The sequence below is a fragment of the Danio rerio genome, chromosome 13 (genome assembly GCF_049306965.1).
Source record: "Danio rerio strain Tuebingen ecotype United States chromosome 13, GRCz12tu, whole genome shotgun sequence".
Classification (NCBI taxonomy): Eukaryota; Metazoa; Chordata; class Actinopteri; order Cypriniformes; family Danionidae; genus Danio; species Danio rerio.
The window spans coordinates 7,519,366-7,532,500 of record NC_133188.1 but is presented as its reverse complement, the minus strand read 5'-3'; the positions used below and the strand labels follow the sequence as shown (position 1 = coordinate 7,532,500).

At 41.2% G+C, this 13,135-nt stretch overlaps 1 protein-coding gene and 1 long non-coding RNA gene across 11 annotated transcripts in view; one reads left to right on the top strand and one right to left on the bottom strand.

Annotated features, from left to right (window-relative positions):
• The window catches only part of LOC141377118 (uncharacterized), a 6,400-nt gene extending 611 nt beyond the window's left edge, over positions 1 to 5,789 (bottom strand). Inside the window, exons 1-3 of the long non-coding RNA XR_012389144.1 lie at positions 3,750 to 5,789; positions 1,939 to 2,556; positions 1 to 1,037 (exon numbers count right to left, since the gene is read on the bottom strand). The exon at positions 1 to 1,037 is cut by the window's left edge and continues 611 nt beyond it. This is a non-coding gene — a long non-coding RNA (uncharacterized lncRNA). The remainder of the gene's footprint in view (positions 1,038 to 1,938; positions 2,557 to 3,749) is intronic.
• Positions 1 to 13,135, top strand: part of ninl (ninein-like) — a 72,311-nt gene that overhangs the window by 48,367 nt on the left and 10,809 nt on the right. For 5 of the 10 annotated variants that reach the window (NM_001430845.1, XM_068212874.2, XM_021480600.3 and 2 more), the window contains 7 exon segments: positions 1,981 to 2,339; positions 4,871 to 6,499; positions 6,962 to 7,066; positions 7,175 to 7,244; positions 8,859 to 9,143; positions 9,219 to 9,332; positions 9,419 to 9,565. In NM_001430845.1, the coding sequence (NP_001417774.1) occupies positions 1,981 to 2,339; positions 4,871 to 6,499; positions 6,962 to 7,066; positions 7,175 to 7,244; positions 8,859 to 9,143; positions 9,219 to 9,332; positions 9,419 to 9,565 (2,709 nt within the window). 10 annotated transcript variants of the gene reach the window in all.

Genomic DNA, 13,135 nt, shown 5'->3' with positions numbered 1-13,135 from the left:
ACTCTGGCGTAGTGTGGACGGATGGCGTCACCATAGCAAAACTTGCATGTTTTAAAACTAAAACGTATTGATGGATACGGGGCCTCAGTCAGGAAGGCTCTCAAAGCATGTGTCCGTGACTGAAATGCGACCTCAAGCGGACTGTAACAACCCCGAAATGAGACTCAGAGTTCCACATGTAGTGGTTATTAATTAGTACATAATATAAATATTACGAACAAAAACATTATGTGAGCAGGTTACATTGAACCCCCGTGTCCCAACAACACACTACATGACCAGAATTACAGTGATAACTCAAATTATTAGCATTTTTACACGGAATAAAGCACATGAGGTGTACCTGATGTAAACCTTGTCAGGTTATCTTTGTTGTTCAGCGGCAAGAAATAGAAGCCATGTCTAAAATATAAATTTAATCGTTTTTGTCGCATGCCATTTCTTTTATTTAGACTATAACCGTAAATCAGCCTTTAGGCTCATAGTTTGGCACACTTCTGTTGATGTCATCAATCTGGCAACCTGCACTTACATGTTTGAACCAGTTGTGTAATACCTATTCCAACCACTGGGTGTCAAACTTGCATACTGCACCTGCCCATTCACACAGGGCATCAGCGTCAACGCTTTGCATTCACTTTGAATAGGTGGCGTCAGGCGTTGTTGAACTGGATTGTTTATCCATCGGCGCCGCTTCAGTGGCGTTGCTCGCTGCACAAGTTGGGACTTTCTCAACTTTAAGCGCCAATGAAAGCGTCAGCCAATCAGATTGCTTTATGCAAATACACCAGCTCAGACAGTGACCTATTGCTGACTAATTTCATTGGCTGATGCTGCTATGACGATCGCATCAGCCCCAACTTCAGACACGCCCTCTTTCAAGCATTGACAATGAAGCCCTATGTGAATCGGGCATAAGGGAAATGTTAAGTACAGGACATACTTTCATGGCCCTACATATGCTAGGGGTGTTAATGTGCTTTATTTAAAAAGTCCTTGAATTTGATGTCTATGAGAGAGTGGAAACCCTGTATTCTCTAACCCAGGGGTCAGCAACCCGCGGCTCTAGAGCCGCATGCGGCTCTTTAGCGCTACCCTTGTGGCTCCCTGGAGCTTTTTCTAAAATGTTCAAAAAGATGGGGAAGGTTAGGATATATTTTTGTTTTAATATGATTTCTATAGGAGGATAAAAAATTTGACATTTTCAAATGCTGTAAAAGTGTGTAGAATTAATATTTAATTTCAACATTTCTATCAACGAAGATTTGTGTCATAGCCTGCGACACAGGTTTCCATCAGCAGGGCGGGATGCCAGGCAGGTGGCTGTTGTAAACAACCCGGGAGATAATAAAGCATGGAAAACTGGTGGTGACTACATGAAGGAGTCATTCATCAACATATTAGAACACCTATTTGCAGACTTCAAAAACAAAACCAAGATAATACAAAAAATTAAAGATATACCTCTCTCCGCTAAGACAGTGAAGGAAAGGGCTATTAAAATGGCAGGTAACATCACCAATCAGCAAACCAAGGACATTAATTCAGTGCCAGCATACTCAATTGCCTGTGATGTGACCGATATTCAACGCGCTTTTATGCAGGTATGTGAACTCTGATGGGCCGCAAGAAGAAATGATCAATTTAATACCACTGAAAGACCAGAGGCTGTGCTGCAGTGTTTAAATGACAACAAAATAAACACTAACCACCTGATTTCAGTGGCTATTTAATCATGAAGGCTCATTATGTATTTGTAGCCAACTTAGTCATTTTTATAGTAGGCTAATATAGCTACTATAGATACATACAGCATGTGTTTCCTTCATTATAAGGCTTATATAAGGCTTTACATTTTTTGCGGCTCCAGATATATTTGTTTTTTGTTTTTTTTGGTCCAATATGGCTCTTTCAACATTTTGGGTTGCCGACCCCTGCTCTAACCAAATCAATAAGGAGAAAAAATTTTGATTTCCATAGGTGAATTTCTATGAGCGCAGCATGGATCTGATGCGGCAGAACATGGAGGTTGAGCGGAAGGACATCTCGCAGTGCTTTAAGATGGAGATCAGTGAGCTGGAAGACCTGAAGGCTCGGGCTGAGGAGCGTGCAGAACAGATGCGTCAGACAACTGAACGGCTGGAAGCAGAGCTGAGGGGTAAGACTTCAGGAGGTGCCTGGGGTCAAGAGCAGGAACAGAGGATTCAGAGGGAACGGGCGGAACTGGAGCAGAATTATGCTCGTGAGATCAGTAACCTCGTGCTGCGCCTCACTTCAGAGAAAGATCAGCTGGAGGCAGAACTCAAGCTCAGAATGGACCAGGAAGTGCTGCTTGTTAGGTAAGTGTCACAAAAATGGTATGGCGAAGGATCTAGATGACAAACAACTATCTTTAGTGATAGAAAATGAAAACGGCTTATTACTTTTCTCAAATGTGTTTCCCTAAGCACTCATAAATCAGCTTTCATTTTAATTTCAGTGAAGAGATGTATTGAAAATAAACACACAGAGTGCTGGCATGCAAGACAAACTGTATATGCAGGGTTTCTGCGGGGTCTTAAAGGGCCATGAAACCCCCTCGTTTCAGCAGGGTGTTTTCACACCTCTACTTTGGAAAAAGTCAGAAAAGTGGGCGTGTCCAGCTCTGTTTAGGGGGGAGTGTCGGAGGAACTAAAGTGGGATGGTGTGGGAGTGTCTATTTGGGCACGCGCGAGTTTCAGTCAAAATACACACACATGAGAAAGTGATGGTGTTTAACCTACATGGACATCTGTAGTCGAATTATTTGCCAAATTATTAAATGTTGGACTTTAACTGCAGTTTGGCTCTTTCATTCAGGGAATTCATTCATGCCCCTCGCGACATACGCGATATTTGATTCGAGTAACTGCTCTAAGCGTGTATTTTTCATGCAATGTTTGATACCGCACGGCGAATGAGAGAAAAAAACCCTTCGCATTTCCCAGAAACTTAGATACACACGGCAGGTAGCGTCAGAAAGCCGCGTGTGTTATTCCGGTCACAAAATGCGGTGCTATGTTTGCACTCAGTGCAATAGTTAACTTTATTCGTTACGAACAAACTGAATAAACAAAGAGCACTGGTCGCTTACTTACCAAATCTGTAGAGACAGGACAATCACCAGCAACTAGAGCCGCGTCTTTATGAAGAGAAGACTACAAGCGAATCCAGATTTCAGCGTTTGCAGATGTGAACAGCTCTCAGGTAAACAATAATCCTCCTTAGACACATAAGTTATTGTTGTCGAGCGTCGCGTACACTGTAATCCACACATGATCCAGCTGCACTCTCACGGAGAGAAAATGAAACTTAACGGCAGCAAACTATAAAAGCAACACTTCACGCTTGTTTTGCCAACACAACGTGGCGTCTGTCCTGAAAACACTGTGATAGTAATGAATATTAATGAAGTTGCACAATAGAGCGCGCTGATTGGTTTGAACCAAGCCTTACTCATGCATTAATGCATCACACTGTAAGACGTAATAAGACACACTCTGGCACATACGTCCAGTCTGCACGCTGGAATACAACGCTATTATGTCATGACCGTGACGCAGCTTCAAAAATTCGTTTCAAACAGGAAGTACGAATTTGCTTGAAAAAACGCAAAAACAACCAATTTACACTTTTTAGTGAAATATAGGTGTCCTAATAGTGTTTTTAGTAGTGTGGGACACATATACGACTGTCAACAGCTGAAAAAATGTGTTTTGGTGTTTCGTGACCCTTTAAAGTCTAAAATTTAAAAATCGAAATTTAAGGCCTTAAGTTTTAAACTCTGTTCTAGGTCTTAAATATTTTTGCACGGGTCTTATTTTTGCGATTGTTCATGTAACGCTACATCTAATGCTCATTTAATTTCTTTTTGGTTGTTGTTGCTTGGTTTTCGTGGTGTTGTAGTTCTTTATTTCACTAGTCCAATTGAAATTTGCGGTATTACAACTACAAAGAGGTCAACACACAATAGCCAATCAGCTTTCTGTTATAAAACTCAGTGCACGAAGCACAAAGCTTTGAAACGTCTCGAAACGTTTCTACGGTCATTTTTATGTATTGCACTGAAACAGCTTCAGCAAAGAACAGTTGAGCAAATTTAGGTATTAAACCCCACTTTGTAGGATAAACTTTCAAGTGATTTAGTGGAGCGCTTAGGGTTCCTGACTACCATCCGGGGATAATGGGTTCGAATCCAGGCTGATAAAACCATTTTGAAATGCTTTAATACCAGTTAGTAATGCTTTGTTCTTCTATTGTTTTGTTTCAACATTGAACTGACATCCGAATAAACACTGAATAAATTGGTCTTGTTTTGGTCATAAAACAGGTTTTTGCTAGATCAGACACGGTTGTGGCCAGAAGTTAACAAGAATTATTTGTATTATATATACATATCCTAAACTCAACCATCACAGTACTGTAAAAATATTAGTTATTGTTTTACAGTGTTACAAAAATGATGCTAAATTGATGGTGTGTCCGCAGCTGTATCCTATCTAGACTATACCATGAAACAGAAACATGATTATAATACAGAAAATCAAGATTTGAGTATTTGTACAAGTCGGGATTCGAACCCTAAAGTCATTTGAAGCACAGTAACAGCGTGCACACACACAGTCCACTAGGCCATATGAGTCAGACGTGTTTTCAGACCCTCGCAGTGAAATGCAGATTCACCAGGTCCTGAAACGCTTCTAAACTGATCGATGCTTTGAATCGCTTTAGTGTACAAATATTACATGATCTGTGTTCAACCAACATGCCTGCATGGAAGACATAGATTTTTCCTGTGGTATCCATGATATGAATTTAGACACAGATGTATTAGCATGTTGCTGTATCCCAGGGAGAAGGCAGAGCAGCAGATATTGCACATGAAGGAACAACACAGTGAGGCTCAGCGCAGCCTGCTGCATCAACTGCAACTGGAGTGCAGCCGCCTACAGGAGCAATGCGAGCAACATTCCAGAGAAGTTGGTGCATGGGAATCAAGGGTAAAGGAGCTAGAACAGGAGGCGCGCAGGGAGCGTCTCCTCTGCAACGAGCGCTGGAATGAAGAGCAGGCTCAGATCTGCAATAAAGTGGCTCAGGAAAGAAAGAAACTAGACGAGGAACACCAGGAGGAGATCACGAAACTAGGAGAACACATCCAGTTCCTGGAAGCTCAGGTAGAGCTTGCATCCAGGGCTGAGGAAGAGATGCTCATAATACAAAAGCAGCTAGAAGATAAGCTGGAGGAGATGTGCGTTCAGCTGGAAGACAACACCGTTTCCATGAAAGCTCAGGATGCCCTCATTCAGCGTTTGACCTCAGAACTTTATGCCAAAGACAAAGAAATTGACATTAGAAATGAGAAGGAACAAAAATTTTGCAATAAGCTCTCTCAGGTAGAACAAAAGCTTAAAACCGAACGAGAAAAGAAGCAAGAGGTTTTGAAACAAAAAGAGCAACTACAGAAAGAAACGGACAGCAGTATTCAAGATCTAAAGGAACAACTAGTAAAAGAAAAAGAGGAGCAGCAGGAGCTTCTAGACAGAATTTTACATCTGTCTAAAGAGCTAGAGGACTGGAGGACCAGATCCGAGACCTGGCAGAAGGAGATTGAAATGATGCAGGGAAGCAGTAGTCATCTGTCAACTGCATTTGGAGAACAGCAAATGCAGCTAAAAGCACAAAGCAAAGAACTTGAGGAGCTTCAAGAGAACTTGGCCAAAACGCACGAGGCTTTGAAAAGCAGAGATGATGATCTCACAAGACAAGCTTCAGAGTTGAATACTGTGGAGATTGAGCGAGATCGACTTGTAGAGGAGCTCAGCTGTCAATGTGAGGTTCTCAAACAGCTTCAAACACAGGTCGATAATCTCTCTGAGGAGTGGGATCAAATGCACACAATGGAGCAAAACCTCCAAGGCTCTCTTCGCGTCGAAGAGAGTAAGGTTGGACAGCTCCAAGCCCATCTGATCTCGGAGCAAGAAGAAAGATGTCACCTTGAACAAAAGAACTTTAATTACCAGCAACTTATAAACCAGCTTTCATCCCAGATTGTTGAAATGGAGGCTGAATCTACCAAACACAAAGAGAATGCAGGGAATCTGGCACTGGAGCTCCAAATCAAGGACAGCCAAATGCTGGAACTCAATCATCAGCTGGAAGCCAAAGCCGAGGAGATGGATTTGCTCTGGAAAGAGGTTCAGATGAAAATGAGCCTGTTTAAGAATGTCACTCAACTTTCATCTCAGGTTCAACTTTTATCCAATCAGTTGGAGGATAAAGAGCAAGAGCTCTGCTCTCTGAGAGAAGAGGCTGACAATACAACAAATCAACTGCAGCAGTCTCTGATGGACTCTCAAACAGAGCTTCAGCAGATGGAGGAGATCTTTGAAAGCGAGAAGAGCCAAATGAAAGAGCAGCTGCTGGAGATGGAGGAACTTGTCTTGGCTTTAGAAATGCAGATGGACCCAACCCGTACCCACAGGTTTGTGGTTTTCCAGCTGGTAGATGACCGTCGAAACAGAACCAAAAGACTAACCATTGCTGCATTGATCCAATCGTCGTTTCTCCCGTACGGATGCCAAGAGTATTTTGATTTCATCTAAGAATGTTTGACTAAATGTTTTGCAGAATGAGATGTTATTAACCATAGACCTGCGCTTCGATTTTTCAGGCGTCATGCTGCATCCCACTAACTGAATGATAGTGTCACTGACATGCATGCAAATTCACTATTAATAAGTTAATGTATGTATTCTGATTTGAAAATGTTTTCTTGCATCTTAATTGCATTATTAATTTATAGTTTGTGTTGTCTGCCCTAATCTTTTGCAATTGTTTTATTTTGTTTTTACTTTGTTTTAAATCTTGCTTCAAGTCATTGTTCCTGAATTTAAGTGTTGAGATGATGGTAAAAGGTACTTAGTAATTTGGTTTCCAATTCTAGGGCTCAACTTGATGAGGTCACTTCGGAAAACTGTGCACTGAAAGACAGGCTAGCTGTCCTGCAGCAGGATGTCAAGTCACTGGAGGAGGATGTTAACAACAAGAGGTAGACGAATGATCTGCACTGAATTGTCAACTCAATCCACATTTTGTAATTGAATTTACTTTATGTAAAAAAAAAAAAAAAAAAAAAACATTTTGTATCACTTTTTAGGAAGAAACTTGAGGAAATGGAAAAAGGATATATGAAGAATCGAGAAGATGAAGAGAGGCTACGGAAAGAGGTAAGACTATATGCTTGGAGAAATATTCATGATTTATATTATTATGTGTACAGTTTTACCAAGTTTTATTATTGACTACTTTTCACAATCTAATACATTTCAAGAGGTTAAAACCATCCCATCTATTCACCCATCCATACCTAAATATTCTGTTAGAGTAGTAAATTATGCATTTTGATTGAGTCAAACTATTGACCACTCACACTTGAAGCAATCATCACATAGACTGTGGAAAGTGCCTACAAGGGATTATGGGAGTTTTGATAAACTAGACCTCAAGTCAGTTTAAAAAAGGCTTGGTCTCTTTGATCATGTTGATGGCCATGATCTTAGGGTGTACTCAAACTAGGCCAGGTCCTGGAGGGCCGGTGTCTTGCAGATTTTAGCTCCAACTTTTCTCAACACATCTGCACGGGTGTTTCTAGAAAGCCTAGTTAGAGCTTGATTAGCTGGAACAGGTGTGTCTGATTGAGGTTAGACATTTGTAGGACATCGGCCCTCCAAGACTGAGTTTGGGCACCCCTACACTAGGCTATCCGAACCGTGCCTGGGCACGTTTGACCTCCATTTTCCGGTGTTAAATGCTCCGTGCCATGCCCAGGCGTGGTTTGATTTGGTGACCCTGGCAGGGTCGGAAGTAGTCCAGAGTGCTTGAGCACGGTACGCTTGTAGTGTGAGTGCAAAGGACACAGGAGCATGAAACTGAAGACGCCACAAGCGACAAAAGATCATAAAATTATGAATATTAACAATTAATAATAATGAGTCAAGTATGAATATTTGGGTTGACTTTATTGTTAATGGTAGCTGAACTAGTACTGCATTAAATTTAATTGCTCGTCTGTTAGAGCCTACAATTTATTTGTCTATTAATTCAAAGATCAAGTAATTTCCTGGTCTGGAAGAATAATTAATCTTACTACATTAACACATTAGTACAACTTGTTTCTCTATGTTTGAGTTTGAGTAACATGTTCTGTGTGTAAAAACAAGCGATCTGCATTGGCTCAAGCGTTTAATAATTGTAACAAACAGCTATAGACAACATATAAATTTACAACATGGATGTACTTTAAGAGAGAGAGAGACCGAGAGATAAGCGTGAAACGTGTAGTTAAATTTTTTGAGAGGTGCGCGTCGGCCACGGCGAGGGCTATGCGACCATGTGAAGGCAGCGCCAGAGCACACGCGTGCGTTTTTAAAATCTACTTGAGCTCAATCTCCCCTCTTGCCCTGCAAACGGGAGGGATCCCTGGGCTCGAGGATCCCTTGAGCTCGGGGCTCTCTCCCGGGACAGCATGCCAAACAAGCTTATGATAAGTTATCATCAAATAACTGTGAACTCTTTAAGCTGAATTGGATGATCCATCTCAAATGCAAATGTCTGGGAAGAGATGATGTGTGGAACACCAAACAAACCAGCCTAACAGACCATCAGCTTGATGTGTCCTGGCACTACCATAGAATATTATTTTATGATGTAGGATATTATTGAAGATGACAGGAATTACTAAAGTTTATTAGTTCCACTGTTTGACTGGTTGAAACGTTAAATGAAAACTGAATATTTTTATTTCTTGCACCTAGTGATATTGTTTTTCTTCTCCAACCTAGAATTCCAAATGTCGAGAGGAGGTGCTTGACCTCAGTGCGAGAAACCTGCAGCTTAGCAGTGAGAATGCTGAACTGAGCTCCCGACTGTGTACTGATCAGAGAGCAGTGCAGACGCTGACAGACAGGCTGGCACAGGTGTGTCAAGAGAGAGATGCAGCAGCTGTGTCCTCCAAACAGCTGCAGGAAAACCTACAGCAGCAGGAGAACCACGGACTGAGGCTCCAGGAACAGTGGAGGAAAGAGAAGGAGCTCCTAGAGAGGGAACTTCAAACTGCCAAGGAGGCGGTAAGATATAACTTTTTAGGATATACAAGAAGAACCGAGTTGTCAGTAATCATTAGAACTGCTTTTATTTCTCAGCTCCAGCATTTAACCGTTGTTGAATCTGCACTAACAAGTCAGACTCTGAAAAACAAATCACTAGAGCAAGACAAGGAGAGTTTGCTAAAGGAAACAGCAGAAAACGACCAGAAGGTAAGATCCTGAGTTTTTTTTCCTTCCTCTTAGCTTTTCTGCCATGAGGCATGCTTGATCTAAATCTTACTGTGTGTTTTTTGCAGCTCAAGAAGCTTCAGGAGTCTCTTCGCAACTCAGAAACCCAGATAGAGCAGCTCAACGCCCAGATACTGACTATGTGGCAAGAAAAGGATGTTCATGTTCAGGAAGCTGCCGCGCATATAAAGATGCTGCAACAGTCTCAGGACAAGGTGAAGAAAGATCTTTATATACACCTGTACACTAGGGCTGTGTAATATAGGCAACAGAAAACGATCAAGTTTTTGACACGCACATAAACAATACTGCGACTTTCGATTTTAAAGAGCCCCTATTATGGGTTTTTGAAAATGAGCTTCCATGCAGTGTGTAACAGCACTAAGTGAATGAAAACATCCAGCTGAGGTTTAAATCTAAAAGTGCACTGGTTTAAAACTATCAATTCTTTAATGAAAGAGTCAAATAAATGAATCTAGTTTGGTTCGGATCTTTTGCTTGAACGTGTCGATGTCGATATGGTACATCACCAAATATGTAGTTCCAGATCCGGTAAAACAAGAACGTGCCTTTCCCTTTAGATACTAGCATTGCGTGGGGATCAAAGGACTGATCATGACATGAAGATGACGATCACTGACAGATGGAGATTCCACTGCGGTGAATAAAGGGTTAAAGTTCATTTTCACATCAATACCACAGTATAGCCACCCTAATACTGCTTGTTCTGAGAGGGTGCTCGCTGCAGAGCCATTTGAGGAGAGCTGAGCTCCAGCGAGGGGGAGCATGAGCTGTCGCTTCTCCTCCTGTAAGCTGTTTTAATGCGTACACCAACCCCACCCCTAACCCTACCCCCAGTGACATCACTCGTAGAAGAAGTTCAAAAAAGGTGGAGCTCAAGCTTAAGCTCCCCCTCAGCTCTCCTCAAATGGCTCTGCAGCGAGCACCACTTGCTTGTTCTTGTAGTTTTTCAGATTTTTGTTACAATAACCTTTGCTGCAATGTGGGATTCATTGGCCGTTTGCTATTAAAGCAAGAAGCAGACTGTTATGTAAGGGACTTTGTTTAGTAACTGTTACTGAACTGTTACTGTCATATGGACCAGCTGCTGCTTCCTCTGGATCATAACATGCGAGTGTAATTAATACGGTTGCCTTGTTTTGTTGTAGTGCAAAATATGTGTTTAATTGTGGTATAAGTTGTAATGTGCTTGTACTGTATCTCTCCGGTTAAATCTGTATGGGGCTGTTTACATATTGAGCCCAAAACGCGACGCTTCTTCCTTTACCGATTTAAATGCGTTTTTATGCTGTGCTCCTGCTGTTCGTGCTATGGCCACCATCAGATGTTTCTCATGTTGACCTCAGGCGGTCAATTTTCAAAGTAGTTCAACTTTTGCCATTGTGTGGATTAATACTGAGTATATGTCATGGTAATAATTGGTGTTAGGGTTAAGAATAGAGTATATGCTGGTGTTTAACTGCATTGCTTTATTGAATTTCTGCATTGAGCTCTCAATGTGTGCTACTTTATAGCTGCGGTGGTCTCTCGCTGAATCCAGTCAACCAATCACAACAGACTGGGTCATCGTTCCTTTTAGCGCAGATTAGCTTCTAGCTAAGGAGGGGTTTGGAAACAAATGAATTGCTGAACAAATAATATATGAGTCGTTGTGATACTCAGGTAAAAATAAATGCATATTATATAAGACAATGAAAGTGTTTTTGTACCTTGCAATGCAAGGGGGTCTCCTGGTCCCCCCAAACCAAAATATGCCCTTTTATAATGCAAAATAGCGGCACTTTAATCACAATTTTGAGGTTTTTAGTGTGAACATGAAACCTATTTCCAAAGGAATACAATTCGATCTTAATCAGAACTGTCATCATGTCTCTAAAACAGACACAAGGCAAAAAAATTCAAATCACCTAGTAAAGATGTAATTGTCTCTAAAACAGACCTATGGCAAAACAAATAGACTACTGTGTATGTCTGCACAAAGCACTGATGTTCTGTTTGACCACATGTCAAATGTAGTGTGTACTTGTTTGTGTCCAGATTTTGTTTTTGTTTGCCATTCATTATAGATCATATACTTCTTATTGACGCTGCCGTAAAATAGGCCGTTCATGTTGCGTTATTTGTGTGCACAAGTTCGTTATTTCCAATGGAGTCACTTGGCGTGCGTGCATATTTGAAGTGACGTGTGCGTATTCCATGCACACCCAGTTGAAAACATCTCTACTTTCAGAATGTTGCAAGTAACCGTTATTCACGCAACAAGAACTGAGCGATCGGCTTCATACTTCGTATGGAACGTACAGATTTTCTCCGATTAATTCAGACAAACACAGAACCCCCAAAAACCCAGTGCTTTTTCATTTTCTCTATAAATAAAACTTCTACCGGACCAGCAGCAATGTTTTATAAGATTGACATCCTCTGAGAAAACTGCTGATGGTCGCCGAGACACGACAAAGGAGCGTGAACACAAAGGCTGCGTCCGAAACCGCATACTTCTATACTATATAGAACGCTAAAATCAGTATGCGAGCCGAGTAGTATGTCCGAATTCATAGAATTCAAAAATCAGTATGCGAGAAGTACCCGGATGACTTACTACTACCGGCGAGATTCTGAAGTGCGCATCCCATGCACGCTGGGCTATCCCATAATGCCCCGTGAGAGAATTTATGAATGGAAGTGAGGCGACGCAACTGACGCAGGTAGGTCACGTGACCATGACAAAATGGCGGATGTAGTAAGTCCGAATTCCATTCATACTTTTCACATTCATACTGTATAGAACGTACTTTTCTAACGGCCGAGTAGTACGTTTAAATTCAAATGCAGTACCTACTGAGTAGTAGGCGGTTTCGGATGCAGCCAAAGCGTGTTGAATGCTGAGGGAAGCAACGCACCTTGTGCTTTCCAGGCACTTTTAAATGCGATATGTAACTGATGGGTCTTCTAAATTAACCGATCCTGTGATGGATAAAGTCTGGATAAACTTTATTTTGATGGTCCGTTTGTTGAATTTAGATACATTTGCATCTACATGCCAACTAATTCTCATAACGTTATAAGTATACTCTTAGGGTTCGTGTAAGTTGACATGTACTTGCAAAGTTTCTTCTAGTCAGTTAAATGTCTGTTGAAGAAGCAGTATCAACAGATATTAAGCAGACAGTCTACTAATAATCAAATGGACCATCAAATAAAGTGTTACCCAAAGTCCTCCTGTGCTGAACTCATTATGCAGACTATTTGTCAAAAGGCTCAGGCTGTTTCTCAATATGCGTTCTTCAGCGGTCTTGCGTCCTCGTGTTCTCGTGCAACGTCATCATCAGCTGCCTAAGTTCAGTTCCAATACTCAAGACCGCAAGTACAGAGGACGCGTAAAACTTCCCGGATGTGTTCTTGATATCGAGGATGCACTGATGCAGACTTGAGCACCGAACTCGCTCTGGAAGTCCCAGAAGTCATTGCGACTGGAGGTGGGAAGCGCAGCATTTTTAGATTTATTATTAAAGTTCAGAGATATCACTTATTTACATCAGGAGTTTCCCTAAATGAAACGGTGAAAGTAAACATTACCATGGACATCTTAATAAAGGAATAAACACATTAAGGGTGTTTATTTGCTGAAATTCGTATTAAAATCAGTTTTATTTATATTGTGCAGAGTATATTTATAATGTTTTTTATGCAAAGTATATATTTTGAAGAGGGAGGAAACAATAAATCGTTGTATGAATGCTGTAATGTTTAAATAATTTACTATT